Below are 26,886 nucleotides of genomic sequence, written 5' to 3' on the forward strand. Positions count from 1 at the left end.
CCTTTTACTAAAACGAACACGTGACGAGAAAAATCCCATTCTTAGCATGTGGGACTTAGGCACTGGACTCAGACGGAAAGAGGGAGATGCCACAAACACACTTCTACTCCCTCTGCCCTGGAGAAGTCCTAGGCGTGCTTTAGAGGAAAACAGTACTTGGTTGGAAACCACTTCAAACTGTGGTTAGTCGTTAGATTTCTGACTTTGTCAGTCTGGCCCCATTTCCAGGTTCAGCTCAGGTCCAGATTCTGGGGCTAATCCTGCTTCTGGCTGGAGGAATTTAAGGATGCTGAGGCTGGTCATTGGGGACCCCGGTCACAGTGTGATCCCACTCAGGCCTTGTTCTCCGAGACCTTCCCAGGGCAGCGTTCACGCCTTGATTCTTTAGGGCCAAGCTCTTGACTTGGCTCAAGTCACAACAAACCACATTTGTCATGTCCTCGTTGCTCCCAAGGCCTTGAATGGTTTCCTATCTGGGACCACACTTCCTCCAGGCCTGGGGTCCAACCATGTTCCCCAGGGGCTGGAACCCCGTCCACGTGCAAGTCGTCCTCTGGTGTACTTCCTGCACTACAAGGTGCGGAAGTACACATACTGGCTCCTTCTGACTTGAGGGATTTCCAGGCAATGCTGAGGATGACTGAGGATATTGTGGGTTTGTCTGAATCAGAACTGGGGGCTTTATTCCTGGATACAGGAGAGCTTTCCTCCTGTCCAGTCCAGGCCAGTGTGCTGCCTGGCATATGTCAGCACTCAAACAGGCCACCAGTGGAAGGTTAGGCCCCAAACGAAGTGATCATGTGATCTAACTCCCTTATAATTTGTGGGGTACCTTTATTTTCATTTTCCAAACTGGGACCATGCCACATTCATAAGCTGACTGAGGTCTTCCTTTTCAGCAAAAGGATGGAAGGGAAGAGACACAAGCTCAGGGTCAAAGCAACGAAGACCAGCAGTCACTTTCTCTACTGCTGTGCTAGTTTACATAATTCTGACATCAGATATTAAAGCCTAAAATGCATCCTGACAGAAAATTTAAGATTGTCCAGTTTCACCTGGAGAACATCTATCTTTCCTGCAATCAGGAATTTAGGATGGAGCATACACTTATACTCAAAACTTACTGGCACTGGTGGCTTATAATCTTAATGACATGGTAAGAAAATAATCCAGAGAGGACATTATACAAACTGCTCACTCCCAAATATCACTGTGTCAATAAGCACATTAATATCGGTAATTGAAGACATCTGTGGAGGAGCAGCTATATATAAATCTTTGGTTTGAAAACATTTCTGCACAATCTTTTCAAATCAAATCCCAACAAGAATGTGTGTTCAGAAACATAAACTGTATGCCACCTGAATAAGAGGTGGCAGGAAAGAGTCCATTCAGTGGGCTGCCATGTGACCTGCTTTATCTTTGAACCCTCTTAACACTGAACACACACCACTTTGGAATGAAGCTACTTGTGTATGGGTTTCTTCCATCCACTAGACTGTCAGAGGCATAGGCATGTCTTACTCACTGTGTACTCAGCACAGAACTTTGTATATGGCAGATGCTCAAAAATATTGCTTCTCACACTTCCTTAAATGGTATGGCAGCTGCTCCCAGTCTGATCCCACAGGCTTCTAAATCTCGGGAGGGAAGACAGGAAGTGATGGACTTGTCCTACCTGTTCCACTCTCAGCATGTCAATGATCTGGTCAAATAATGGTGTTCTCAGCAGATCTCGGTGGATTAACAGAGTCTCTAAAGCATTACAGGCGGCTGGATATTCGCATTTAGAGTCTCTAACTGAAAGAGGAGGACAAAAAATGGTTTTTATTAACATGATCCTGAGCCACCAAGGACATGACAAGTATTTTGCCCGCATAAAACGGGACACCACTGAGCTCACCTAGTCTGGTGATCTTGTCGACACTGGCCTCTGAGTCCACGTACATGTGGCAGATGCCTTCACTGTGCCCCATCACTGGAATGCCCTTAGCAGCTTTCTGGATGTTTCTGACCAGCTGAGAGGAGCCGCGTGGAATGATTAGATCTATCATTTTGTCTAGGCGGCAAAGATCTTCCACTTCTTCTCTGGTATTCACCTGAAAAGGCAGAGAATAAAAGATAAAGATGACATCTTCTGATCACACAAAATATGGAAGTAGCAGCATCCCTTTCACAGATAAATGTCTATATCTCCTGAGAACTAAGTCTGATGCTCTGAAAACTTATTCCAAAAACAAGATTAAGGAACATCCCTGGTGGTCCAGTGGTAAAGAATCTGCCTTCTAATGCAGGGGATGTGGGTTTGATCCCTGGTCAGGGAACTAAGATCCCACATGGCACGGGGCAACTAAGCCCGTGTGCCCCAACTATTGAGCTCACGCACCTCAACAAGAGAGCCCAGGTGCCACAAACTACAGAGCTCAAGTGCCCTGGAGCCCACGTGCCACAACTACAGAGAGAAAACCTGCACGCCACAACTAGAGAGAAGCCTGCGTGCTGCAACTAGAGAGAAACCTGAGCAGACCGCACGCCATAATGAAAAGATCCCGCATGTCTCAACAAAGATCCCATGTGCCACAACTAAGACGCAACACAGCCAAAAATAAATAAATAAATAAGGAAAATAAATAAATATTAAAAACAAGATTAAGTTCCTGATCATGGGAACTGAAAGTTGTCCAGCAAATGCTTATCAAACTCTACACATTAGGTCCTGTGCTCTGCATTACAAAACATGCAAGACAGGGTCCCTGCCCTCAAAGAACTCAAGAGTCTGATAGGGAAGACAGGATTACCCTATGACTAGCCATAACACAGGACAGACATTTTTAAGATGCTAGAAGAAGTACAACGTGCTATCTCTGGAAGGTCGAGGAGGTACAGAGTATGCCAGACTATGAAGATCACAAAAGGAAGTGGCTGCTCCGTTGGCTCTCTAATCACAGCCTAATGACATGCTGGTCTTGCTAGGGAGTCACGGTTCTCCACGACTTCTGCTGACAACCTCTACCCTGGGATGCTGGCTGGAGTGACTAAAGTGCTTGTGTTAGAACTCTGAGATTATGGACATTTTTTCCTTCCTCTTGATTTTTAATTTTCCCCCATATGGACATGTTACTCACAAGAGAAGTACAAATATACACACATGTACAAGAAGGTTCATGGCAACTTTAATCTGCATTGCACCAAACCAGAAACAACCCAAATGTTCATCAACAGAAGAAAGGATAAGCTGTAGTACGTGCATATAAATGGAATACTACACAGCAATAAAAAAGGGAAAAGTACTGCTAGATGCAACAATGAGGATGAATCTCATGGACATGAGAAAGAAATACCTGAACAAAAGAAATACAGATAAAAGAGTGCGTTTTGTATTATTTCACTTATATGAAATTCAAGAATAGGCAAAAGAAATTTAATGTGAAGAAAGTAAAAAGAGAGTGGTTTCCTGGCGGTGGGGTGGGGCCTACTGATGGGGAAGGGCACAAGGGAGACTTCGGGGTACTGGAAATAGTCTGTATCTTGATGCGGGGGGTGGTTATATGCGTGTATGTAAGCGGACACAATTACAAAGCTGTTCACATGTGATTAGGGTACTTTATGTATGTTATACATCAATAAGAAGGAGGAGAGGAGGAAATCTGTCGAATTAAACTAGGGTATGGAGCAGCTGGGATTGGAGCCCCTACAGCCTGTGCTCTTTCTACCAACTATGTTGCTGTAAGAATAACCCAGCTTCTTGTCAGGGAGCATGTAACAAGGCAGGTTTGTAGACACCCTCCTAGCAGCCAACGGAATCCTGGAATGTTGGAGTGAGTGGGCCTCAAGGGAAAAATAGAAGGATCTGGAGTCAACCTAGGGCCAAATCTAAATTCTGGGTGATTCTGGCTACGTTATTGTACCAATGAGCCTATTTTTCTTCCATCTATAAAATGGATCTAATAATTTTTCTCACAAGGTTGTTGTGAGGATTAAATGAGATAATGAAATGAAAGTGCCTTGCCCACAGTAGGTACTCAATAAAACTATCTAGTACTACAAAACCTCCACTGGACGGTTGAGGAGAGTGACACAATGGTTAAAATAATGACCATAATAATAATAGTGTTAACAGCATGACCTCATACTTACAAGCTGCATGACGGTTTCCGACAAACCTTCATAAAATGTATCTGTCTGACTTGGCCTAAATCACCACCAGTGAGCAGAACCCAGGCCTCACTCACAGTCTGGGTCTGGTATTCCTGTTGCCTGGGACCTTAAGAATGAAGGGCTAACAGGCATTCTTGTAAATCAGCGGTACCACGACACAGCCGTATGAGAGGGACCTTCCTGAGCCACTCAAGACCCATCTGGGTCAAGGCAGCCCTGCCATTGTCTAATGTCACCGGCACACTGGACCTGCTGCTCCTCCAATCAAACCTGTCTGCACTGGCTTGGCCTTATGTGGCCTAAGCTTTGCTTCAAACACCCAAAGACCTGACCTGGCCCCTCTGGGCCTGACCTGGCTCATTCCCAGGGACCTACCAGCTGTACGGCCTCCTTGATTCCATGGATTGAGAGGGCCTCCTGGGTCAGGAGGTGAAGAATCCGGTTGCTGTGTGAGGCCTCCTTCCCTCCTTTGAGTAACAAGCCATTACCACTTGCGATAGCCAAGGCTGCCACCTGCAGATCAAAGAGGAGAGCAATGAACCAAAGGGAAAAAGCAGTAAAAGTAAGGGTAACATTAGTGCTCGCTGAGCACATTTCCTGTGCCAACCACTGTTAATCACTTTGTAAGGCCTACCATGTTTCATCTTCACAACATTCCAGTGAATTAAGTACCTGTTTTATCCTCTGCTTTACACATAAGGACACTGAAGCACAGAGAAGTTGGTGACTCCCCAAGGTCACACAGCTTATAAGCGGCAGAGCTGGGGGCCTTGACTCCAGAGCCAAAGCCCCGGACCTTAGGAACTCTACTGTACAGCTTCCTTAGCACCATTACGCTGTAACCTGAGTTAAGTGCCCAGGGTCACATGAGCACTCCCCTCTCTGGCCACGGTGGAGGACAGGTGCTCAGTGGCCTCTTGACTCAGGTGTTTTTCCACCTGACTCAGGCTGGGCGGCATCTCTGGCCACATCGTACCCTGGCCCTGTCATTGTTCCGAGAGCTCTAATGGCTGGTGCTGAGACCCTGGAGAGGACTAGAGCTGCCAGCCCCTGGACAGCTGGGGCAGAGACTGCTGGGAGGAAGAAGCAGGCCATCCAGGAGGGGGGTTAGTTACCCTCTTAGAGCCAAGAGCTAATGACACTCACCTGATCATCCAAGGCCTGAAGCTGAACTTTCTGAATGCTCTCAGGATGAATGAAAATCTTCCCGTTTTTGTAATGTATCAAAAGAAACTTTAAAAAACTTGCTTGAACACGTTAATCTCCAGATTAATGGTTCTTAATCCTTTTGTTTTTGTTGCTCATGAACCCCTTACAAAAATTATGTAAACTTTTCCCAGATAAATGCACAAACACACAGCATTCTACATATAACTTTTAGGATTCATGGATTCTGTGATGCCATGTGAGGAACCTCAGCTGTAACTGGCTGAAGAGGAAACCTTTCCCTCATGAAGTATTCGCTAGTATGGATAAAAGGCAGCAGAGAAAACTTCATGAACACGGCCTAAAGAGAGACTTAGGACCCACTTCTACCAGCTGATGGGAGTTCTGCAGTTATCTCTGGGGGTTCTCTGTGAGACAGATATACAGCCAGAAAGGGGCTGAGGACAGACCCCAATGGTATGAGAGTCCCTTGGTGGACCAGCTGGTTTTAGGTCATGTCAGGGAATAGCCTCCACAGAGCATGGGGAACTCCCATGGTCACCTATGCCCTAGCGTAAAAAGGTACTGGTTCTTATTTATTTATTTTTAAAATTATTTTTAAAAAATAAATTTATTTAGTTATTTATCTATCTATCTATCTATCTATCTATTTATTTATTTATTTTTGGCTGTGCTGGGTCTTCGTTGCTGCCCGCTGGCTTTCTCTAGCTGCAGCGAGCGGGGGCTACTCTTCGTGCGGTGTGCAGGTTTCTCATTGCAGTGGCTTCTCTTGTTGCGGAGCCTGAGCTCTAGGCATGTGGGCTTCAGTAGTTGTGGCACGCAGGCTCAGTAGTTGTGGCTTGCGGGCTCTAGAGAGCAGGCTCAGTAGTTGTGGCACACGGGCTTACTTGTTCTGCGGCATGTGGGATCTTCCCAGACCAGGGATTCAACCCGTGTCCCCTGCATTGGCAGGCGGATTCTTAACCACTGCATCACCAGGGAAGTCCCTTTTGTTTGTTTTTAAATAGAATCTCTCTGTGAGACTTTGGGGCTAGTGCAAAGAAAAGGCTGGTATCATCCTACTGGACAGTACAGTGGGGAAGTGGTTCCAGATTTCTGGGCGAGAATTTAGGGCAATGAGCAAGACCACCCTCTAATACCACCTTGTACTTCAGAGCATGGCCACTTGGCAAAACCTCTGCCACATGGTTTTGCCTCAATTAGCCTGTGATTTGTCAGATTTCTTAAAGGGGGTCACACGCTAGTTTCCATTAACTACTGAAAGTTCTTTTTCCTAAGAGATGTACCTACAGGAAGCCATCTGCGACACTGATAATAAATGGGTCTTTTTCACATGGGCAAAACCAGCTATTAGATGAATGAGCCTGCAGTAGCTTAGCAGGGACCCTGTGGTCAGGGAACAAAGTGCTCCAGTGAGCTAAGTTTTTGTTTTTGGCCGCACTGCACGGCATGTGGGATCTTAGTTCCCTGAGCAGGGACTGAACCCGCACCCTCTGCAGTGGAAGCACAGAGTCTTAACCACTGTACCACCAGGGAAGTCCTAAGTTTTTTGGAAATGTACTCCCGTGTCATGGCATGGGAGATTCATCAGGGCTGGAGGCCCAGCTCCATCCTTACAAATGTCACAGGAAAATTAACTTCTATAAGCTTCAGTTTCTTCAACTGTAAAATGGACATATGAATTACTTTTTTTAGAATTACCAGAAAAATCAAAAACATAAATTGCCTTAAGCGCAACCTGAGAATAAAGTCTCAAAAATTACCTCTGGGGGAAGGAAGGAAGGAAGGAAGGGAGGGAGGGAGGGAGGGAGGGAGGGAGGGAGGAAAGGAAAGAAAAGAAAGATATCTTCGGGAGATTTATCTGAGTCCTGAAAAGAAGCTCTTCCTCCAATTCCCTACCCTAATGGCAGGCATTAGTCACATACCTGGGGTAGACAGTCAGGGCGAGATTCAAAGATGACCAGTAGAACTCCAATTGGGACAGTCACTTGTTCGAGCTCCAAGTCTTTGGCAATTCGGGTCCGGCGCAAAACCCGCCCCACGCTGTCCTGTGAGGAGGCTGCGATCTGCCGCAGACCGATAGCCAGGCTGTTCAGTTTAGACGTGGAAAGGCTCAAACGTTTCAGCAGAGGAGCTGCGAGTCTCCCTGAAGAGGTGTGAAGAGCACATGATGAAGCGGTAGACCTGGGCAGGCTATGGCTGTTTTACTGAACACATGGCACTGTGTTAGGAACAGACATGGAACTCAGGGGGTGTCAGGGAGACAAGGACATGTCATTTACACAGCTTTTCTGGGAGGGGCAGTTGGGCAGTATACATCATCATGTAAAGGTATGGACACACCCACGCCCTTGGTGCCAGCAATTTCGGTTCCAGAAATTTGTCATTTGTATCAGCAAACCTGCATGTAGTGAGGATACTCATCACAGCATTTCTATTATAGTGGGAAACTGGATTCTACCTATAGATTCAGCCAATGGGGTACAATGCAGTTACTATAAATAAATGTCTATATTTACTGATATGGAAAGCTGTCCAGGATGTAGTTTGTGAAAAAGGCAAACTATAAAACAGCATGTATGACATCACCCTAGTTATCACACATTGTATATAGATGTGCAGAGAGATGTCGGAAAGCATCAAGAACAGTGATGATCTCTGCCTATCTTTCTGCGTTATTTAAATTTTTTATAATGAGTGAATTATTTTTATAAGCAGAAGGAATAAAGAAGTTTTCTTTTGAAATAAAAACTTAAATAGAATTATGGTAAGTTCATATACAGAATTTTCTTTAAATTTGCATATAACAGCATGCACAGTGTGATCCTCTCTCTCTCCACACACACAAACACACACATACCCAGGAAAACTATTTGGAATCACGTATCACAAATCATTACTATGGTTAATGTTGAATGATATTATGAAGAATTTCCCCTTCTTTTTTATAGTCACAACCACCAAGACAAAATTATAAAAAGACTTCTACTTTGGAGGGGAGGAGCCAACCTTATATTAAGAAAAAAAATTAAACCATAATTTTATCAACCAATTACATCAATTTAATTAATTTTCTTCACTTCTCCCCATGTGCTAAAAATCATTTTAATTGTAGTGCATATTAAATATACTCTAGTTTTTCACCTCAATGCACGTACATTTTCCATGTTGCCAAAATTATTTTAATTACCACTAAATATTCCATTGAGTTGATACAGTTCAATGTACATGACTGTACCTATGTTATTAGACACTCAGGTTGTTTCCAGTTTTCAATGGTATAAATAATCCTGCTCTAAGAAACTTTATATACAGAGCTATTTTTTCCTCTTGCAATCTTTTCTTAGGGATAAATTTCCTGAAATGGGCTCACGGACTTAAAGGTGATTACCATGCTTGTGTATACCTGAGACTTTGTTCTTAAGCCATGTGTGTCTTTGCGGATTTCCAGAGAGAGATAACTGGGATCAGAAGTCAGAGTTCTACCAACAACTAGGTGTGTGACCTTGAGCAGCAGCTTTAACCCCTGTGGGTCTTAATTCTTTTAACTTAAAGAACTGGATAAGATGACAATAATAGTAATAAAGATTTCTTCCATTTATTTAAATTTTTTATGGCTTTCCAATACTGCAAAAATTCAAAAGACCAGATGTAAAGTCTAAAGCAAGTTCCAAAGTAATGGCTCAAAAATGTTTTAAGGAATGAAAATAATGTTGATGAGCCCTGCAAGGTTTCTTTAAAGGGAACACCACTAATTTGGATGTTCAATTTGAGGCACATTTATTCACAAGAAAAGGAAATTAAAAACCCCGTAAAATCAACCCCCATTATTTTAGGGTGGAAAAGACAGAGAATTAAGAAAAGGAGAGAAAGATGAGGGCCTACCTGACTCCACATATTTAGCTGTCTTCAATGAGAGTTCAGCCATCTCACTTATGCTACCATTAGCACCTCAAGGGCATTTCTAGATGGCAGACTACATACTGGTTAAGGAACTAGGAGATAAGCTATCTTTCAACACAGGCTGCACAAACTATTTCCACAACTATTTTATATGCACTGTCCATCTGGGTTTCGTTCCCAGATCTGCTACTGGCTGTATGGTTTTAGGCATGTAACAACTTCTCTCCGCTTTAGTTTTCTCCTCTGTAAAACAGGGATAATAAATAGTAGGTACCTTATAGGTACCATGTTCTGAAGAGAAAATCAGATCCTGCCTTTTAATCCCTTAGCATAATGCCCAGAAACACAGAAAGGCCTCAGTAAATGTTAGCTGCTATTAGCTTAATGTCTAAAATAGTGAGGTCCTCAATCTTTTTCTTTTTTGTCTTGAAATTGCCACAGTAGCCATGGCTTGTGACTGTGGGGAATGGAAGGAAAAAGCCCCTCAGTGGGTGGGGGGTGGGTAGGTGTTATATGGAATATCTGAGAAAAGGAGTGGAGGTAGTACGTGTACTTTGAAAACTCCCAACGAATACCAGCCACCAACGCTCAATAAAAATGATGTATACAGTATGTAATTTCTTCCATAACCATCTTGACTTTAGGCAGACTATAAGAATTATTAGTAAAACAAAGAATAAAGCCCAAAATAAATCTCTCTATAACTAAGTTGCCTGGTCTTTACCTTCTGCCTCCTCCAAGTCTTTTTTGTTGGCTAACAGGATCTCATCTCGCTGGTCCGTCAACAGATCAGCCAGATGATGGATAATCTCTGCTCTCTAGGAAAAAAGGTAAAACATTAAAACAAATAAGCAAACATGTTACCCCATAAAGAACGCACACCACACTTTTAAACCTACTCTTCTGAGTGTGCCAGGCCTTGCTCCTAAATCCCAGTCATCAACTACTGAAACCTCCTTACTTCACTCATTCGTTTCCCACCACTGCTCCCCTCATTTTTCCTTCCTCTCTCACTACTAACCTCCCCATTTCTTCTCACTTTTCTTCCTCTTTTACCACTCTTGATCATGATGATTAGCAAACCACAGCCTTGTGGTGGGGGAGAGGGTATGACGAATTTTTCAGTTTGTCCATGAGACAGGCACCTGCACTTTGAATCAGCATGACATACACATCTCACCTATTTAATAGCACCAGCTGTAAAGCTGATTTCCCACGTAAGTTTTTGCATCTAGTTCTTCTTTTTCGACAATTATTTATTAAATGAATTCAGTCAAAGGGGAAAAACCCAGTCCTGGATGCTGGAGGAGACCCCAATCCTTACCCACCTAGATAAGGAAACATGGCAAATCAGAGTAGTGATTACTAAAGGAGTAAAAGAAGTGATTTAATAGAGAGAGAAGCTAGGGTTCTCCTGGGCTTTCCTTTTCCTACTTGTAGTTATTTAAAATTTTCTTCTCCCTTCTCAGGCCAAAGTACTCCCCGGAAGAAACCTATATACATCACTTTCAAATCCAGCCTCAACACCACAACCCTTGGGAAGCCAGCACCCTGCTTCCACCTGACCTTCTCACACTTCATCGTGTCTGCTACTTCAACTGACTAAGTCACTGTGGACAGGGCAGGGCTATGGAGCAGGCTCTGAACTTCCATCTTCTAGGTAATCTTGGTGATTTGGATGAGGTGGGAAAAGTTACTCTCCTACATTTCCCTGCCCAGTATGTGGCAGGATTTGGAAGCCTCTCTGGTCTGATTTTCATGATACTTTTGATCAAAACATCATAGTGATGCAAAGCTACCTTAGGCTTCAAGCCTATACAAGACAATAGGGAAAATGAAATTTAGAAAAAGAAAAAAGGCAGAACAAATCTGAATCAGAGTTGTAACTCAGATATAACTCTACAGGACTCGAGGAATGAAGGGGGAAACATCGGGCTTGACTGTGTACTAAACCTCACAGTTATGACTCACTCTGAAAACTAACAAAACTATCAGCTAGGGTTATTACCTGCTCAGGTTCCAAAGTGGCCAACATCCTTCCTCCTGATCGAGCCATTTCTCCCTGCTGCTCCACGGTAGGGCCTGCAAGAGCATTTGCAAACATCAGCTCACGGTCAGCTCACTGCCCCCTCACTATCCCAGACGTGCACGGGCTCCTTGCAGGCACACAGCACATGCTCAGGGTCTTGGCGTGCTTTTTTCACATCCAGATATCACTCTGACCAATAAACTGGCAGAAGAGCATACCAGATTAACTCAGGCAGAAACACAAGAACCTGTCTGCATTTGTGGGGCAGACAATATGATTTATGTCTTCTAGAGTTCTGCTCAATTCCACTTTGGCTTACATTTTCTAATGTGTTTGCATTTCTGAATGCAGATTATATGGCAGTGCTATCTTTGGGAACACCTGAGAGAGCACATACTGTTTCTTGTGCATCTTTGCATCTCCAGTGTTCATTAGTATCTGGCATCCAGCATGGGCCTAGCAAATGTTTCCTGAGAAAATGGATGCTGATATTCTTTCACTTAGTGATTTTAGTGAGAACAGGAGGCCTAGTTAGGCAGGTTAGATAAGTTTTACAAAACCAAAGTAGAATCCAATTTTGCAAGCAGTGTTCGAAACTATACCATATTTCATAATGTTAGCACATGAATTTTGTTAAGCTCTCCTCCCAGAGGGAGAGCTCAGTGTTCAGACCCATCTAGGCCATGGAGTTACTAGCAATCATCCACAGACCATGGGACTCTATGAAGAACTACTTACCTGCAGGCTTTACTTCGGAAAAGAAGGTGCCAACTTTCTTTCCCTCCACAATGTCTGTGATGACATGCCCAGACACCTTCGGGTGGGTCCCATTGGCAATGACCACAGAAGAACCACCTTGCAAAGCCCAGAGGGCTGCTTTCACCTAACGGGAGAAGTTAGATCCATGGATGAGATTCAGACCTTTGTAGGGTCTAGGCCCCTGCACTTTAAACACGCAAAAACATAGAAAATACAACGTGATACTGAGCAATTTAATTATCTGTAGGAAGGTTCTGCACAGTTCAGAAGCTCTCAAGACACGCCCAGCCCATGCACTCTTCCCAACCCAACCCTGCCATGTGTTGTCTAAAGATAAACCAATCTGCCCCTTGTGCTCAGCGTGTTCTCTAAGACTCTCTAGTACTGGGACGCATAACTTCTATATTGGACTTATTGTGCCAGCTTGCAGCGTCCAGCTTGCTGCTTGCCTGGAATCTGATCGTGAGCACTCTTGGGCTTTTGTACCTGGGGTTCTTGTCCTCCTCTCTGCCATTGCTACGTATGATTCTGTACCTAAAGGGTATAACTTCTTAGAACAATTAATGGGAGAGAAGAACTTTTTAAAGGTTTCATCAAGAAATATTTGAGCTCTGGGGCTTCCCTGGGGGCACAGTGGTTGAGAATCCGCCTGCCGATGCAGGGGGCGCGGGTTCGTGCCCCGGTCCGGGAAGATCCCACATGCCGCGGACCGGCTGGGCCCGTGAGCCATGGCCACTGAGCCTGTGCGTCCGGAGCCTGTGCTCCACAACGGAAGAGGCCACAACAGTGAGAAGCCCGCATACAGCAAAAAAAAAAAAAAGAAGAAAGAAATATTTGAGCTCTAATATTAACACTTAACACTTAGAGGATTTATGAATTATGAAAATATATAGACCCTGCCCTTGAGGAGGTTATAATATGAACACACGCTTAATATATTAATAAAAATACATAGAAAGACATGACTAAATATAGTACACAATATGCATTAAACCTGTATTTAGATATGTGTATCTTTAAGTGTGTATGTGCATCAGCCCTCAATTACAAAAGTAAGAAGGATAAAATACAGTTTGGTTTTTAAATTGTTACAGGCAATAAAGGCACCAGATTCTTACCTTGGCTTCCATGCCACCCATTCCCACTCTGGACTTGGTTCCGAATGTCACGGACTGCTGATCACCGGGATAAAATATATCAATGAGCTTTGCATCATCTGACCCTGGGGGGTTGTCAAAGAGGCCTAAAAAGTGGACAAGAGTCGGTAATGCTGTTTAACAGAAGTGAGCATCCCCCAAGACAGACCTCCACAGGGACCTGCCAACTATAACTACTCTGTACTCGACTCATCCAGATAAATTCTGCTATTCCACCAGCTCGAACAAGAAAAGAGGTCAAGGGATTCGTGGAGTCTACTCACACTGAAAACCAGCTCCGGGAGGACGCACCTTACATACTTTTATAACTTTGCCTGATGAATGAATGTTTGCCAGCAACAGAGCACGGCCATATCCCTGGCACAGAATTTACTGGCCCTGCCCACAGTCTACAGGGAAGCTATCCTCACCTTTGCCATTTCTACTATGATGCTGAACCTTAAGGATGCAACTGAAAAAGATGAGTGGCTTTTTCACAAACAGTGCAGCAGCTGTATACTGTTTAATGTGACTCTTTCCAAGGGCATGACATATGGAACAGGTTCTCATTAACTCTCACAGTCACATTATACTCCCCACATTATGGGTAAGCCTTTCTGAAGGTTAGGCTGAGTCAGCAGAAGAGCGCATGACTCTTGGCTTTCAGTCTGGATTTGTCACCACAAAGCCTGTGTCCTCTTTATAGCTGAGTAGCGTGACATAAAATAAGAGGTACACAAAATGTTACATGCATACCATCCGAGATTAAAAATCCTCACAATTTCACTTCAAAAAGGAATGTGTCTGAGCCTTAAAAGGGGAAAAGAGGGCCTGAGAAAATGGAGTCATGTCAAGGTCTAAGAGGGACACAGACAGGGAGGAACTGCTAGTGGTCAGGAACTGGCTGAAGGACATTTTAGGCAGTGATGTTTTTGGGTTTTAAGTTACTGCTTTTCCTGTGCTAAAATATACCCCTGTGCTCCACTGTTCCAAATCATTTTTTAAAAATTAATTAATTAACTAATTAATTAATTTTTGGCTGTGTTGGGTCTTCGTCGCTGTGCACGAGGTTTCTCTAGTTGCGGACAGTGGGGGCTACTCTTCGTTGCAGTGCACGGGCTTCTCATTGTTGTGGCTTCTCTTGTTGTGGAGCACGGGCTCTAGGTGTGCAGGTTTCGGTAGTTGTGGCACATGGGCTCAGTAGCTGTGGCACACGGGCTTAGCTGCTCTGTGGCATGTGGGGTGTTCCTAGGCCAGGGCTCGAACCCGTGTCCCCTGCACTGGCAGGCGGATTCTTAACCACTGCGCCACCAGGGAAGCCCTATTCCAAATCTTTAACACAACCGTGCCATGTGCATCCTTAGGAGAGTAAGTGAATCAGAGCAGTGAGGACATTAGTGTCCAGCGCATAACAAAGTAGTGCAAACCACGAGCAGCAATTACAGGGAGAGAGAAATAACCTCTCACAACCCCTATCCGCCTCAACCCAGCACCCCACAGTTCCCAGGGTCTTCTGCTGGGTTCATCTCAGAAGGCACTATGCTATGAGACCATGAGTAGTACTGGACAATTCTAAGGCAAACCCTCAGAGACACCTAGGAGTTCCTAGCATTCTGATATTCTGCCTCCTCCTCTTCTTTATAGCAGCTCTCAAACCCACCAAGAGCGCATTTAAAATTCAGATAATGTTCTAAAAATCAATATTCAGTGGATAACTAATCAGAGTGAAAAGCACAAGCCTGCCAACGAGCAGTTTTGGTGTTTGAGGCTGCATTAAAACTAAGGTTGACTAGAGTCTAGTTCAGGTTGGATTTTATATATTGATCTCTCAAACGCATATCCTTTGCCTTGCTAGGCAGTATAGGAGAGAAGAGTGTAGATTTTTAAACTGAAAAGATTTAGATTCAAAACCAGCCTCTGCCAAGTATTAGCTACGTGACTTTGAATAAACCATTTAACTAATGTGAACTCAATTTTTAATTTCTTCATCTGAATAATAGGCTAACCTACCTACTTTGCAGGGTTGCTACAAGGGTGAATAAATTGACATTTATAAAGCACCTAGCACAGTATTTGTACACATCAGAAGTTGAAAAAAAATCTTGTGACTAACCAAAATGCCTTGTTCTCCAGAGTGGCTTACTCTTACCCCAGCTTAGTTGTTCCTATCCTGAGACTTCAAATTTACAGTGAATAAACATGGTACCAAGACTTCATACAGGTAAAGATACTGATCTGTAAGTATGATATCTCTGACCCTCCACGTGCGCAGGAGACAGATCACAGCACTGGTACCTGCCCCTGCCTCCACCAGGCAGCCCCCTGACCTTCACTTATGCTGCTGAAGTGTAAACTGGGGAACAAGTCCTGCCATATTAACCTGCCATGGGTGTGGGCAGGGAACTAAATAGGTTTTTCTGACTTCCTGGGAATGTAATGGGAGACTTTTGGGATCCTGTAGGTTTGGCCTATTTTAGACACATCTACCATATCTATGGGTCAAAATGTAAAACGAAAACAGCTTCAGAAAGTGAGACGAGTGAATGGAGAGCCAAGTTGGAGCCAAGAGGGGCCCCTCCACGAAGAAGGCGAAAGCAGAGAGGAAAAGAGTAACACAGAAGAACACAGTGGTCATACAGCCTGGATTTTCTGCAGTGGCTCCAATTTAAAATAATGTGTCTTGTGATTTACACTAAAACTAAAAGTGATCAAGACCCCAATGAGGTATCACTTCACACCCATGAGGATGGCTACAATCAAAAAGGCAGATACCAAGAGGGAAATGTTGGTGAGAATGTGGAGAAACTAGAACCCTCATACACTGCTGGGAAAATGTAGAAAGGTGCAGTTGCTTTGGAAACCAGGCTGGTATTTCTTCAAAAGGCTAAACATATGATCCAGCAATTCTGCTGCTAAGTAAAATAAAGAGCATCTTCACACCAAAACTTGTGCACAAATGTTCACAGAAGCATTCATCACAATAGCTTAAATGTCTATCAGCTGATGAGTAGGTAAATAAAATGTAGTATATCTATATAGTGGAATATTATTTGGCAATAAAAATAAATGAAGTACTAATATGTGCTATAATATCAATAAACCTTGAAAACATTAAGTGAAAAAGCCAATCACAAAGGATCACATACTGTATGATCACATTTATATAAAATGTCTAGAACAAGCAAATCAACAGAGACAGAAGGTAGACTAGAGGTTGCCAAGGGCTGGAGAGTTTCAGGGGAAGTGAGGAACGATTGCTAATGGGTATGGGTTTCTTGATGGGGTGATAAGAAATGTTCTAAATTGTGGTGAGCGTTGAACAACTGTATGGATATACTAAAAATCACTGAAATATAAATTTTAAATAGGTGAGTTGTATGTTACGTGAATTGTATCTCCATAAAGCGGTTATAAAAAAAAAAATTAAAGTGCCTGGAGGTAACAACATTTCAGCATTCAAACTTCATCTCCCAGACCACCCCCACCTTCTTTTGAATCATAAAACCCTTTGTGGACCATAGGGCTCAGAAAATAATGGTCCATAGTTAAAAAGATCAGAAGCACTCAAACAAAGAGGGGAACTCATGTGCTCACACATACAGTATTTAAAACAAAGACTGGATAAAAAGAAAAGGCATTACTTTGTACCTTCTACATCTGAAAGAACAATTAAGAGGTCAGTCTTCATTTCCACAGCCAGACGGGCAGCCAGGCTATCGTTATCTTTAACACTAATAACCTAAAATGCAGATAAAAAGTTGTGAGCTTTGCAGTTCAAAAAGTTCACGGAAGTACTCAGCTAGGCTCTGGCAGGAAAAATTAACAACCCTGAGTATGTGCATGACAGCTCTTACAGGCCTTTCAGTTTGCAAAACACCATGCCTACTGGCAACCCCCTTTCCAAATATGCACCCTTCTATCCACTGACATACACAAGCCATGCTCACAGCACCACCTTAAATCACTATTGCGCCTCACCCAGTGGAACGAAACCCCCTGTCTTCAGAAGAGCTTATGCAGCCACTGCTCCAGGATGCCAGCTTCTCTCCCCATCTCTCCATCTTGTTTATGCCCAATGTCCGGTGTTAGTACATGCAGCATAGCATGGCATTAGTGTCTACAGCATGCTCAACCCTCGGTAATACTTTACCCACATTTACCCCCTGGAGATCACTATTGGGCTCTGCTGGGGGCACAACAGCATCGTTTGTGTTGACAATGGGGACGATGTTCATTCGGAGGAGCTCATGAAGTGTTCCATTGAGGTTCCGGCGCTTCTGCTCATCGTGAAAATCCAAATTGGTCACCAAAATCTATGGGGATATATGTATATGTATAGCTGATTCACTTTGTTATAAAGCAGAAACTAACACACCATTGTAAAGCAATTATACTCCAAAAAAGATGTTAAAAAAATAAATAAAAATAAAAGGGGTAAAGAGATTGAAAAATGCAGGAGACAGGAAAATGATGAACTTCCGAGGAACAGCATCCAAAGGATGCTAAGAGTAGAGGAGTTAAGAATGGAACACGCATCTTTGGAGACTTATCCAATTCTTTTGGATATTGGAAAAAAGTTAGAATCACCTGGAAGATTTATTTTAGGATGCTTAAGACTTGCAAAAGTACTTTAATCCTCAGAGAGCTATGAAATCTCGTCCATTTACAAAATTAAGAAAATGAATGTATCTGCTTTAGAGGGATACTGAAGGGAGTAATGACTGCCATAAATTTCTAAAATATCTTTGTATCCCAGCATCTGATTCAAAGTCTGGCCATACATAGTAGGTGCTGAAACATGTAGTGAGTGAATGAATGAATGGTTACTCTGCCTGGAAAATGTATTAAACCACAGGGAATAGGGCCATGTTGTTCCTGTTTTTGCTCTGTGGCTGACCACTGCCAGAGTCAGCAAAGACACGGTCAAGTGGGATGAGTCTGAGAGGTTTATGGAGGTGAGTCTTTAGTCACAAACTGAAAGAAGGGCTGACAAAACTTCGTTCAGGGGACGGGATGCACACAAGCTGCTCAAAGGCAGAGTGGAGAGCTGGGTGTGGGGGCCGGTTAACAGCTCCACTCCCTGGCTTGAATCAGGGTATTAGGCAATGTTTAGCAGGAGAGAAAGATAAAGGCGGGTGACAATAAGAAACAAAATGGTAACAAACTCCGAAGCTCAGGAATAAATGTTTCAGTGAAATCTCTGCAACGTTCATGGAAGAGGGTTCTTGTGATGTAGGGCAGCGCTGACGTAGGAAAAGGCTGGAGGAGGATGGCCAAGAATTCTTGGAAGGTACTGAAACAGTCCAAGTGGGAATGGTTAAGCCCTGAACTAGGGTCTGGCTATGGTAACTGAGAAGATGACAGCAGCCTTAATGATATGGAAAATGTGGGTGAAGAAGACAAAACGATAACATCACCAAGGGAAATAATTTACTCACTCATTTGATAAAAAAGTTATTGAGTACCTCTGAAATGCCAGACCCTGCACTAGCTCTTGGGATAGAGAATAAAAATGTTGATGATTTGGGGAAGATGGAACGGGTTAGATCATGAATGTCTTTTCAGAAAGTTTAGCCCTGTAGGAAAAAGGCCTGGGACAAAGGTGAATATATAGATTCTGGTTCTGGTGGTGGAAGGTCAAACAATAAAAGTAAACACGTGTGTGTAGGAGAGGCAAGCCGGAGGTATAAAGGTCCAGTGAAAACACCTGTGGCTCCAACAGCTTAACAAGACATGCGAGACAAGAGACCAGAGAGAAAAGTATGTGCTTGGAGAAGGGCAATCTGTTAGGATGCAAATAAGTTTCATTTCTATGAATGAAAAATAGCTGTTGTCCTTGTTTAAGTCTTTAATCTGACAAACAACTTATGGGAGATTTTCAAAAGCCCCTGATAATGGTCTTCAAAACAAGATTACTAAAGAAAACAAGGAACCACAGGATAAGGTGCAAAGGGTACAGATTTCTTACAGATCAGATCATGGGGAAGGCAAAGGTGTGGGAGTGAAGGTGCCCCTGGATGAAGGCTTGCTGGAAACTGGAGGGCACAGAGCTCTTTTACATCAATATTAATAAAAACGGCTAATGTACAGTATTTTTAATGATACTTTCACTAAAACAAACAAATGAACAAAAAACCTGAAGAAGTATCATACCTGGGAAAAAACAAAACAAAACAAAAGCATAGTTCCTGGATCTAAGTTTCCACACCTGGCTCCATGCACTTAAAAAAAAAATTAAAGACTAAAACTGTTATTGCACTATGGAGGAAAAAAGAGCTGATAATAAAAGGAGACAAAAATTGAGATTTCCATTGCATTTATGTAACCGAAAAAAAAATCTAGGATTACAGAGAGTGGGTCCCAGCCACAAACAAAAGAATCCAAGTCCATGCCTTTCTGTTTCAGCTCCCTTACTCAAGGACACTCTGGTATAATGCCAGAACGTCACTGTGGATAACAACTTAAAAATGATGGAGAGGGACTTCCCTGGTGGCACAGTGGTTAAGAATCCACCTGCCAATGCAGGGGACACAGGTTCGAGCCCTGGCCCAGGAACACCCCGCATGCCGCAGAGCAACTAAGCCCGTGCGCCACTACTGAGCTGAGCCTGTGCTCTAGAGCCCGCGAGCCACAACTACTGAAGCCCGCGAGCCTAGAGCCCGTGCTCCGGAACAAGAGAAGCCACCTCAATGAGAAGCCCGTGCACCGCAACGTAGACCCAACACAGCCGGAAAAAAAAAAAAAAAAGTTAAATAATTAAAAAAACAAAAAACAACCAACCACCAGCATTTCCCTTCAACACTTAGTAGATATCTATTACATAAGGCAACCACGTGCAAAGAGAAACAAGCCAGCTGAAGTCAAAGAAGCCAATGAAATAAAGATATCTAACCTTTCTATCTTCAGAAGTATCAGTACTTGTAGTAGTCCTAAGAGTTATTTGTATAATAACAAGAGCTAACACTTACTGAGAAAGTACTATTTAACAGACATATTAAATACTTTTCATATATTTTCTCACTGAGCCCTTCCAAAAACTCTTTGCAATAGGCACTGATGACATCCTCATTTTTCAGACGAGGAAACTGAAGCACAAAAAGGTTAGACTTAAAAACTTTCTCCAGATCTCCCAACTAGCAAGTAGTGAAGCTGAGACTGTATCCTGGCAGTATGGCTCCAGAGCCCTGCTCGTATCACCTTGCTCCACGGGAATCGCCCTCACAGGTCCCACACCCCCCTTGTGGAGGTCAGCCTCTCACCTGGGCAGCACAGATGCTGTACTGGGTAAACATGGCTTCATACAAGGCCATCAGCCCACTCTGTCCGGCGGCTGCACAGGCTCGGGCTTCTAAGACTGGAATTGCCTGTAACATGCCAACAGACAAGGTGTGGCTGGGGCGAGGGAAGGGGGCCTGAGGACCCTGTTATAGGGGGTGGGGAAGCCACACTTACCATCTCCTTCAGCTGGTTCTGCCCCGAGTGTAGGGCCTGCCGCACGCTCTGAGACAGAAGGATCTCATGGCGCAAGCGTTGCTTGCCAAAGGCTACAGCTCCACTAGTCACCAGCATCATCTCTCGGCCTTGATTCTGCAGTACGGACACCTGATATTGAGGAAGGAAAAGGCACAAGTCCTTGTAATATCTCTTTCCTTTCATCACAAGAGATTCAGGGAGGGTGGACTAATGAGTGGATCCCAAATGCCGGTTTACAGACCAGCACTGGGCTGGCTCTGGAAGTATCACCCAGGTTGTTTGGTAAAAATACAGAGTCCTACATGCTTCCTCGAATCTGATAAGTCGGTGGCAGATAGAAATGAGGAGTTTTTAATAAGGAGATTCCAGTGTGTAGGTAGGTTTGGCAACCACAGGACTTGAAGATATGTGGAGGAGTCTATAATGCGGAAGATCCAGTTGTTTCAGGAAATAAAGCCCAGAATACAAGTCTGGAGCCAGGGATTGCAACATAAACTTAGCAGATGGCTTCTCAAATTCTAAGGCATGACCTGGGGAGATGAAGCTGTTTCTGGGGCATGTCTGATTCTCATGCTTTGCCTCTGGCTAGACCAGGGACAGTGCTGTTCCACTCTGTCTGCCTAGAACCAGTTTTAGTTACTTTGTTTCCCAGCTAGGACGGATCCACATGAAAGATTCAAAGATTCAATATTCCTAACCTGTCCATTCCTCCTGATGCTTGAACCTATAACCTAGCTCAGGAACTCGGAGACAGCTATGATAAACCATGATCTAAAAAAAATAACTTATCATCACCGAAAATTTCATACTTAACCGAAGTGGTAAGAATCGAACTACAAAACCCTATGTACTCTTCACCCAGCTTCAACAACCACCTCTCATGGCCAATTTCTCACTCTCCAATATTCCTTTTATAGCTCCACCATTATTTTATTTTAATTATTTATTTTTTAAAAATATTTATTTATGTATTCATTTGGCTGCGCTGGGTCTTAGTTGCAGCATGCGGGATCTTTACTTGAGGCACGCAGGATCTTTACTTGAGGCATGTGAACTCTTAGTTGTGGCACGTGGGATCCAGTTCCCTGACCAGGCACTGAACCTGGGCTCCCTGCATTGGGAGCGCACAGTCTTAGCCACTGGATCACCAGGGAAGTCCCTCCACCATTATTTTAATACAAATCCCAGGCTCCAGACACATTATTTCATTTGTAAATATTTCAGAAAGCAATTGCTAAAACAGAGGGTATAGGCACACATCCACAAAACATTATCTAAAATATTTCAATAATTCCCTAATATCAAATATCTGGTCAGTGTTCACATTTCCCCAATTTTTTCAGCTTGCTCAAATTAAGGTGAAAATTAAGTCCACACATTGCAGTTAGCTGAAGTGTCTCTTAATTCACTTTTAATCCATAGGTTCCTCTCTATAATTTTTTCCCTTGTAATTTGTTAAAGAAACTGGGTTATTTGTCCTTTAGGGTTTCTCAGCCTTGACTTTCCTGCTTCTGTCTCTGTGGTATAGTATTCTATTTCTTGCAAACTGCTGTTAGGTATGAAGGCTTGATTTTTTTTGTCAAGAATTCTTTACAGGTCGTGGTGTCCATCAAGGGGATACATAAGGCCTGTCTTTCTTTTTGTGATGTTAGTTACTGTTGATCATCATCACCATCATCACCATTAATTCATTAGGGGCTATAAAATGCTGATATTCTAATTCATGCATTTCTTCTTTATTTACAGGCTGGAATAATTCCATAAAGGGAAACTTTCCTTCATTAAATATTTGGCTACCTTGAGGTATGGTTTGTATATGAAAGGCAGCACAGATATGTGTCTCTTTCCCTTTATTTACCAGTTTCCAAAATGAGTAGGTTCTCTAGAATCCTTCAAGATGACCAATGAATTTTTTTAAGTATAATTGTGATTCATAGATTTAAACATATTTCATGTGTTTAAATCCAGTGCAGTAATTATTGATGTTCAGATATTCCCATCTCTGACCAATGGAAGCCTCTTTAAGTCAGCTCCTAAGTCCATCTAACATGATCAGATCCCTTGGACAAGACAGTTGACTCCATATGTTAGTACTGCACTGATCTAGAAAACTGTTCCTTAAGGTCCAGGGGTGTCCCCAGAAGGAGAGCTGGCAACCTAAGCAAACCATTACCAGGTTCTCCCCACTGTTTTCATCAAGTTTCTCCTTTGCTCAAAATCTTCAATCTTCCTCCTAGACTGAACCCCAAGTCCTCTACCTGGTTTCAAAGCCCTGCCTAATGGAATTATACACATTCTCCCTGATGAGATCACCACCACTCCTCTCACCTCCTCTCTGGCCCATCAGCATGCCATACTCATTCCTGCTTTTGTCTCCCACCTGGAAACTACTTGTAGAGCCTCCCCGTCCCCAGAAACATCAGGCTACACAATTCCAGGGGCACCATTCACAATGTGCACTTAGCAGCATGGAACATTTCCCCTCTGCTGGTGCAAATCCTATCAGTCACACAGGCCCACCCTGAGTCTCAGCTCTCCTAGGAAGTCCCAAGAATGACCACACTCCCATTCGACTTTCCCACCTCTGGACCTGTCAGTCACTGTCATTTGTGCCCTCTCATTTGGATATTATCTGTCTTGAACAATCACCTAATTATTTTGGGAGTCCCAGTCTGGCTCCCCAAGGGCAGAGACAGCCGTTAGAGGTCTATTAAGGCCCTCACAATGTAGCCCTTTGATAAATATTTGTTACACTGCATTGATCTGAGGGACGCAATCTGAAAGGCAGATTTGATAATAATTACTTAGTACAGAAAATATATGAAGAAAATTCCATCAAATTTCAGGTTAGTAGTTTTCTAATACCAACTCCAGCAAAATTGTTTTTTTTGTGTGTGTGTGTGGTACGTGGGCCTCTCACTGGCTCCAGACGTGCAGGCTCAGCAGCCATGGCTCACGGGCCCAGCCGCCGGACCAGGGCACGAACCCAAGTCCCCTGCATCGGCAAGTGGACTCTCAACCACTGCGCTACCAGGGAAGCCCCAAAATTGTTTTTTAAAACTGAAAATACGGCTATGGAAGATAGAGCTGAATTACAGCTAGAATGGAAAAGCTCTAGCTTTATCTCCAGGATACTTGGATGTTTGGGATTTTTTGACTCTTGGTCAGGGGTTGGCAAACTATGGCCTGCAGGTCAAATCTGACCTGTGCCTGTTTTTGAAAATAAAATTTTATCAGAACACAGCCCATGCTTGTTCATTTATGTATTGTCTAAGGTCGCTTTTGTGCTACAATGGTAGCTGAGACAGAAACTGTACAGCCTACAGAGACTAACATATTTAGTATCTGGCCTTTTACAGAAAAAATTTGCTGATCCCTGCTCTTGGAAAAGATAAAGGTAGTGGGATTTGCGATGTGATATTTAAAGTCCAAAACTCCCATGATGACCCCGTAGGTCAGTTTCTTTACTGATAAACTATCAGTGGTCAGCCTGGTTTGACTCCATGGCCAGTGGGGCATAAAGTTCCCACTGAAAACTTCTGCTGTGAGGCCTTCCAAAGCCAAGATTCCTTGCACAGATCTTCTGGTGATTCAGTCTGGAGACAGAGTGTGGTCTCTGTGCAAATAAAAGACCCTAGGGGGTGGGGGATGGGCTTGTGCATAGGATGTCTCTCAGACCCTCAATGCTTGCTTACACTCCCTCTGTGGCCTTGTATCCCTTTGCCTTTACTCTTTTTTTTTTTTTTTTTGCGGTATATGGGCCTCTCACTGTTGTGGCCTCTCCCGTTGCGGAGCACAGGCTCCGGACGCACAGGCTCAGTGGCCATGGCTCACGGGCCCAACCGCTCCGCGGCATGTGGGATCTTCCCGGATCGGGATACGAACCCGTGTCCCCTGCATCGGCAGGCGGACTCCCAACCACTGCGCCACCAGGGAAGCCCCCTTTCCCTTTAAATGAACGCCTTATATGGGTATTCTCTGTGGAGTCTGGTAAGTCCTTTCACTATAATCTGAACTTGGGAAATCTTTGCAATGATAGCTCATACTTATTTCAAGATTTCTAGTCTAACTAGAAAAGATAAAGCCCAGCAAAACAGGAAAAAAAAAAAAAAGCTCAATATTCACACAAGTCCATCTGGGTACTCAACCCTGATTACATATCAATCACCTGGGGAACTTTAAAAACACAGATGCTGGGCTTCCCTGGTGGCGCAGTGGTTCAGAGTCCACTTGCTGATGCAGGGGACACAGGTTCGTGTCCCGGTCCGGGAAGATCCCACATGCCGCGGAGCAGCTGGGCCCGTGAGCCATGGCCGCTGAGCCTGCGCGTCCAGAGCCTGTGCTCCGCAACGGGAGAGGCCATGACAGTGAGAGGCCTGCGTACTGCAAACAACAACAACAACGAAAAAAAAAAACCACAGATGCTTCTGAGCCCCATCCCAGAGATACTTATTAAATGGTTGACTGTGAAGCCCAGGCACCTCCAGGCCTCTCAGGCGATTCTAATGTGCAGCCAGGATTAAGAATCACTGACATACAAAGCTAGTTCTCACTAAGAAGCTTGAGGGATGAACTGCATGAAATCAACTCCACTCCTTGACACCCCCTCTGCTTGCCCTGGGATGCTGTCTCCCAGTGGCACCTTCATCAGGAAACAGAGTTTTCAGACTGGGTTCAAATCTTTTGTTCTCAAATCAGAATTATTTTTACGAGCTAAGAAACCTGAAATGACAGCTTAAAAAGCAGATTTTGTTTTAGTTCAGTTGAATTTTCCATCTTGGCAATTACCTGCTCAACAATAGATGCCAGGCGCCCCAGTGCCAGGCCACATTCATCCCCTCGGGTCACCACGGCACTTCCGAGTTTCACCACGATTCTCTTGGCATGCTTCAGCTCACTGCGGTGGGCAAAAGACTTGCCATGCGTACGACTGAGGGGTACCGTGATAAAGGGGATGTTGCTCCAAGAACGAACATGTCTGATGGCTGAAGGCTGGACACGACCTGCAGCCCCCGAACAAAGTCAAATGCAAGAAAAAAAGGATAGAAATACACAATATAATTTCTCATTGAAAATATGCGTGCAAAATAGTAACCAGTTTGGCTGCCAAAAAATAGCTTTAACATTCTTAACTGCATAAAACCAGTATATCAAAAGCCACACCGATCTAGCATGTTTTATTCTAGTATTGTGTGGAGTTTGTACCCAGTACACAGGTGACAGGTACACTCAAACACTGCTGGTCAAGAATTTAAATGAAACATTTTTCCCTGAAGACGTGTTGGCAAAATATATCAAAAGCCTTAAAAATGTTTACAACTTTGATCCAGCAATTCTGTGTTCAGAAATTTATTCTAAAGAACATATCAGAGATGGAGACAAAGAGATTTATCAGCATGCTATTCATCAGTATTATTTATAACAGGAAAAATGGAAGCAGAGTAAACGTCCAATAAAGGGCCGAAAGATTTAAATACTTTTAGAATTTTTAATAACATAGGAAAATGCTCATATGTTAGTTTCACATACATGTCTAAATGCATAGGAAAAGATAAATAAATAAAAATATTACTATTTTATCTCATGATGGAGTTACGGGTGATTTATTTTTCTTTTTTATTCTTGTTTTGTTTTCCAAATTTATGCAGTAAAAATGCATTGCTTTCACAATCAGAAAAATATGTGTGCTTTTAAAGAAATCACACCGCTATTAAAAAAAAGTGAGTCTGATTAGCTAAGACAATACAGAACAAAGTAACTGGTATTAAGTAATAAAAAATCATAGCTAATCTCCCTACAAATTGCCTGTAACAATCATGAAAGAAACTGGAGCACTTTCTGAAGGGAAAGTAACGTTGGAGTCAGATACTTCTTTGTATCCCTTTAGACATCTGCCCCTAATCAATTCTGTCCTGATTCTTTTTTCTTGTAACACGGAACAAAATTTCTAAGAGGTAAAACAAAAACGAAAACAAAAAACCAAAAGAACCCCCACCAAAACAAAAAACCAAACTTGATTAAAAAGCTGAAAATCTAACAATCACTGCTGAATGTCAGGCACTGAACCTCTTCACCACTGCTGACTGCCTTCCCCCACAACAAGTTCTCTAGGTATCACTATAGACATTAATAAATATTGGAATGAGTTACTAAAGTAATCATTCCGAGCCACCTTTCAGACTATTTTACTATAACTGTATTACTACAGAGTAACTTCCTTCACTTGAATCAACCGTTATCACCTCCCTTTATATTTACAGA

The 26,886-nt window shown here is 43.3% G+C and overlaps 1 protein-coding gene across 18 annotated transcripts in view; it reads right to left on the minus strand.

Moving 5' to 3' along the window:
• Positions 1 to 26,886, minus strand: part of ALDH18A1 (aldehyde dehydrogenase 18 family member A1) — an 84,948-nt gene that overhangs the window by 39,861 nt on the left and 18,201 nt on the right. For 13 of the 18 annotated variants that reach the window (XR_004346125.1, XR_004346127.1, XR_004346126.1 and 10 more), the window contains 13 exons: positions 25,414 to 25,628; positions 20,605 to 20,754; positions 20,412 to 20,516; positions 17,307 to 17,465; positions 16,801 to 16,891; positions 13,135 to 13,259; positions 11,996 to 12,140; positions 11,237 to 11,310; positions 9,953 to 10,046; positions 7,251 to 7,471; positions 4,534 to 4,671; positions 1,904 to 2,099; positions 1,679 to 1,800 (listed from right to left, as the gene is read on the minus strand). Coding sequence is in view for 14 of the 18 variants with exons in the window: in XM_032607735.1 (XP_032463626.1) it covers positions 1,679 to 1,800; positions 1,904 to 2,099; positions 4,534 to 4,671; positions 7,251 to 7,471; positions 9,953 to 10,046; positions 11,237 to 11,310; positions 11,996 to 12,140; positions 13,135 to 13,259; positions 16,801 to 16,891; positions 17,307 to 17,465; positions 20,412 to 20,516; positions 20,605 to 20,754; positions 25,414 to 25,628 (1,835 nt within the window). In the remaining 4 variants the exon portion in view is untranslated. The remainder of the gene's footprint in view (positions 1 to 1,678; positions 1,801 to 1,903; positions 2,100 to 4,533; positions 4,672 to 7,250; positions 7,472 to 9,952; positions 10,047 to 11,236; positions 11,311 to 11,995; positions 12,141 to 13,134; positions 13,260 to 16,800; positions 16,892 to 17,306; positions 17,466 to 20,411; positions 20,517 to 20,604; positions 20,755 to 25,413; positions 25,629 to 26,886) is intronic. The other 5 variants (XM_032607742.1, XM_032607743.1, XM_032607744.1 and 2 more) reach the window with 2 other exon arrangements.

This window comes from Phocoena sinus, chromosome 16 (genome assembly GCF_008692025.1).
Source record: "Phocoena sinus isolate mPhoSin1 chromosome 16, mPhoSin1.pri, whole genome shotgun sequence".
NCBI classification, from domain to species: Eukaryota; Metazoa; Chordata; class Mammalia; order Artiodactyla; family Phocoenidae; genus Phocoena; species Phocoena sinus.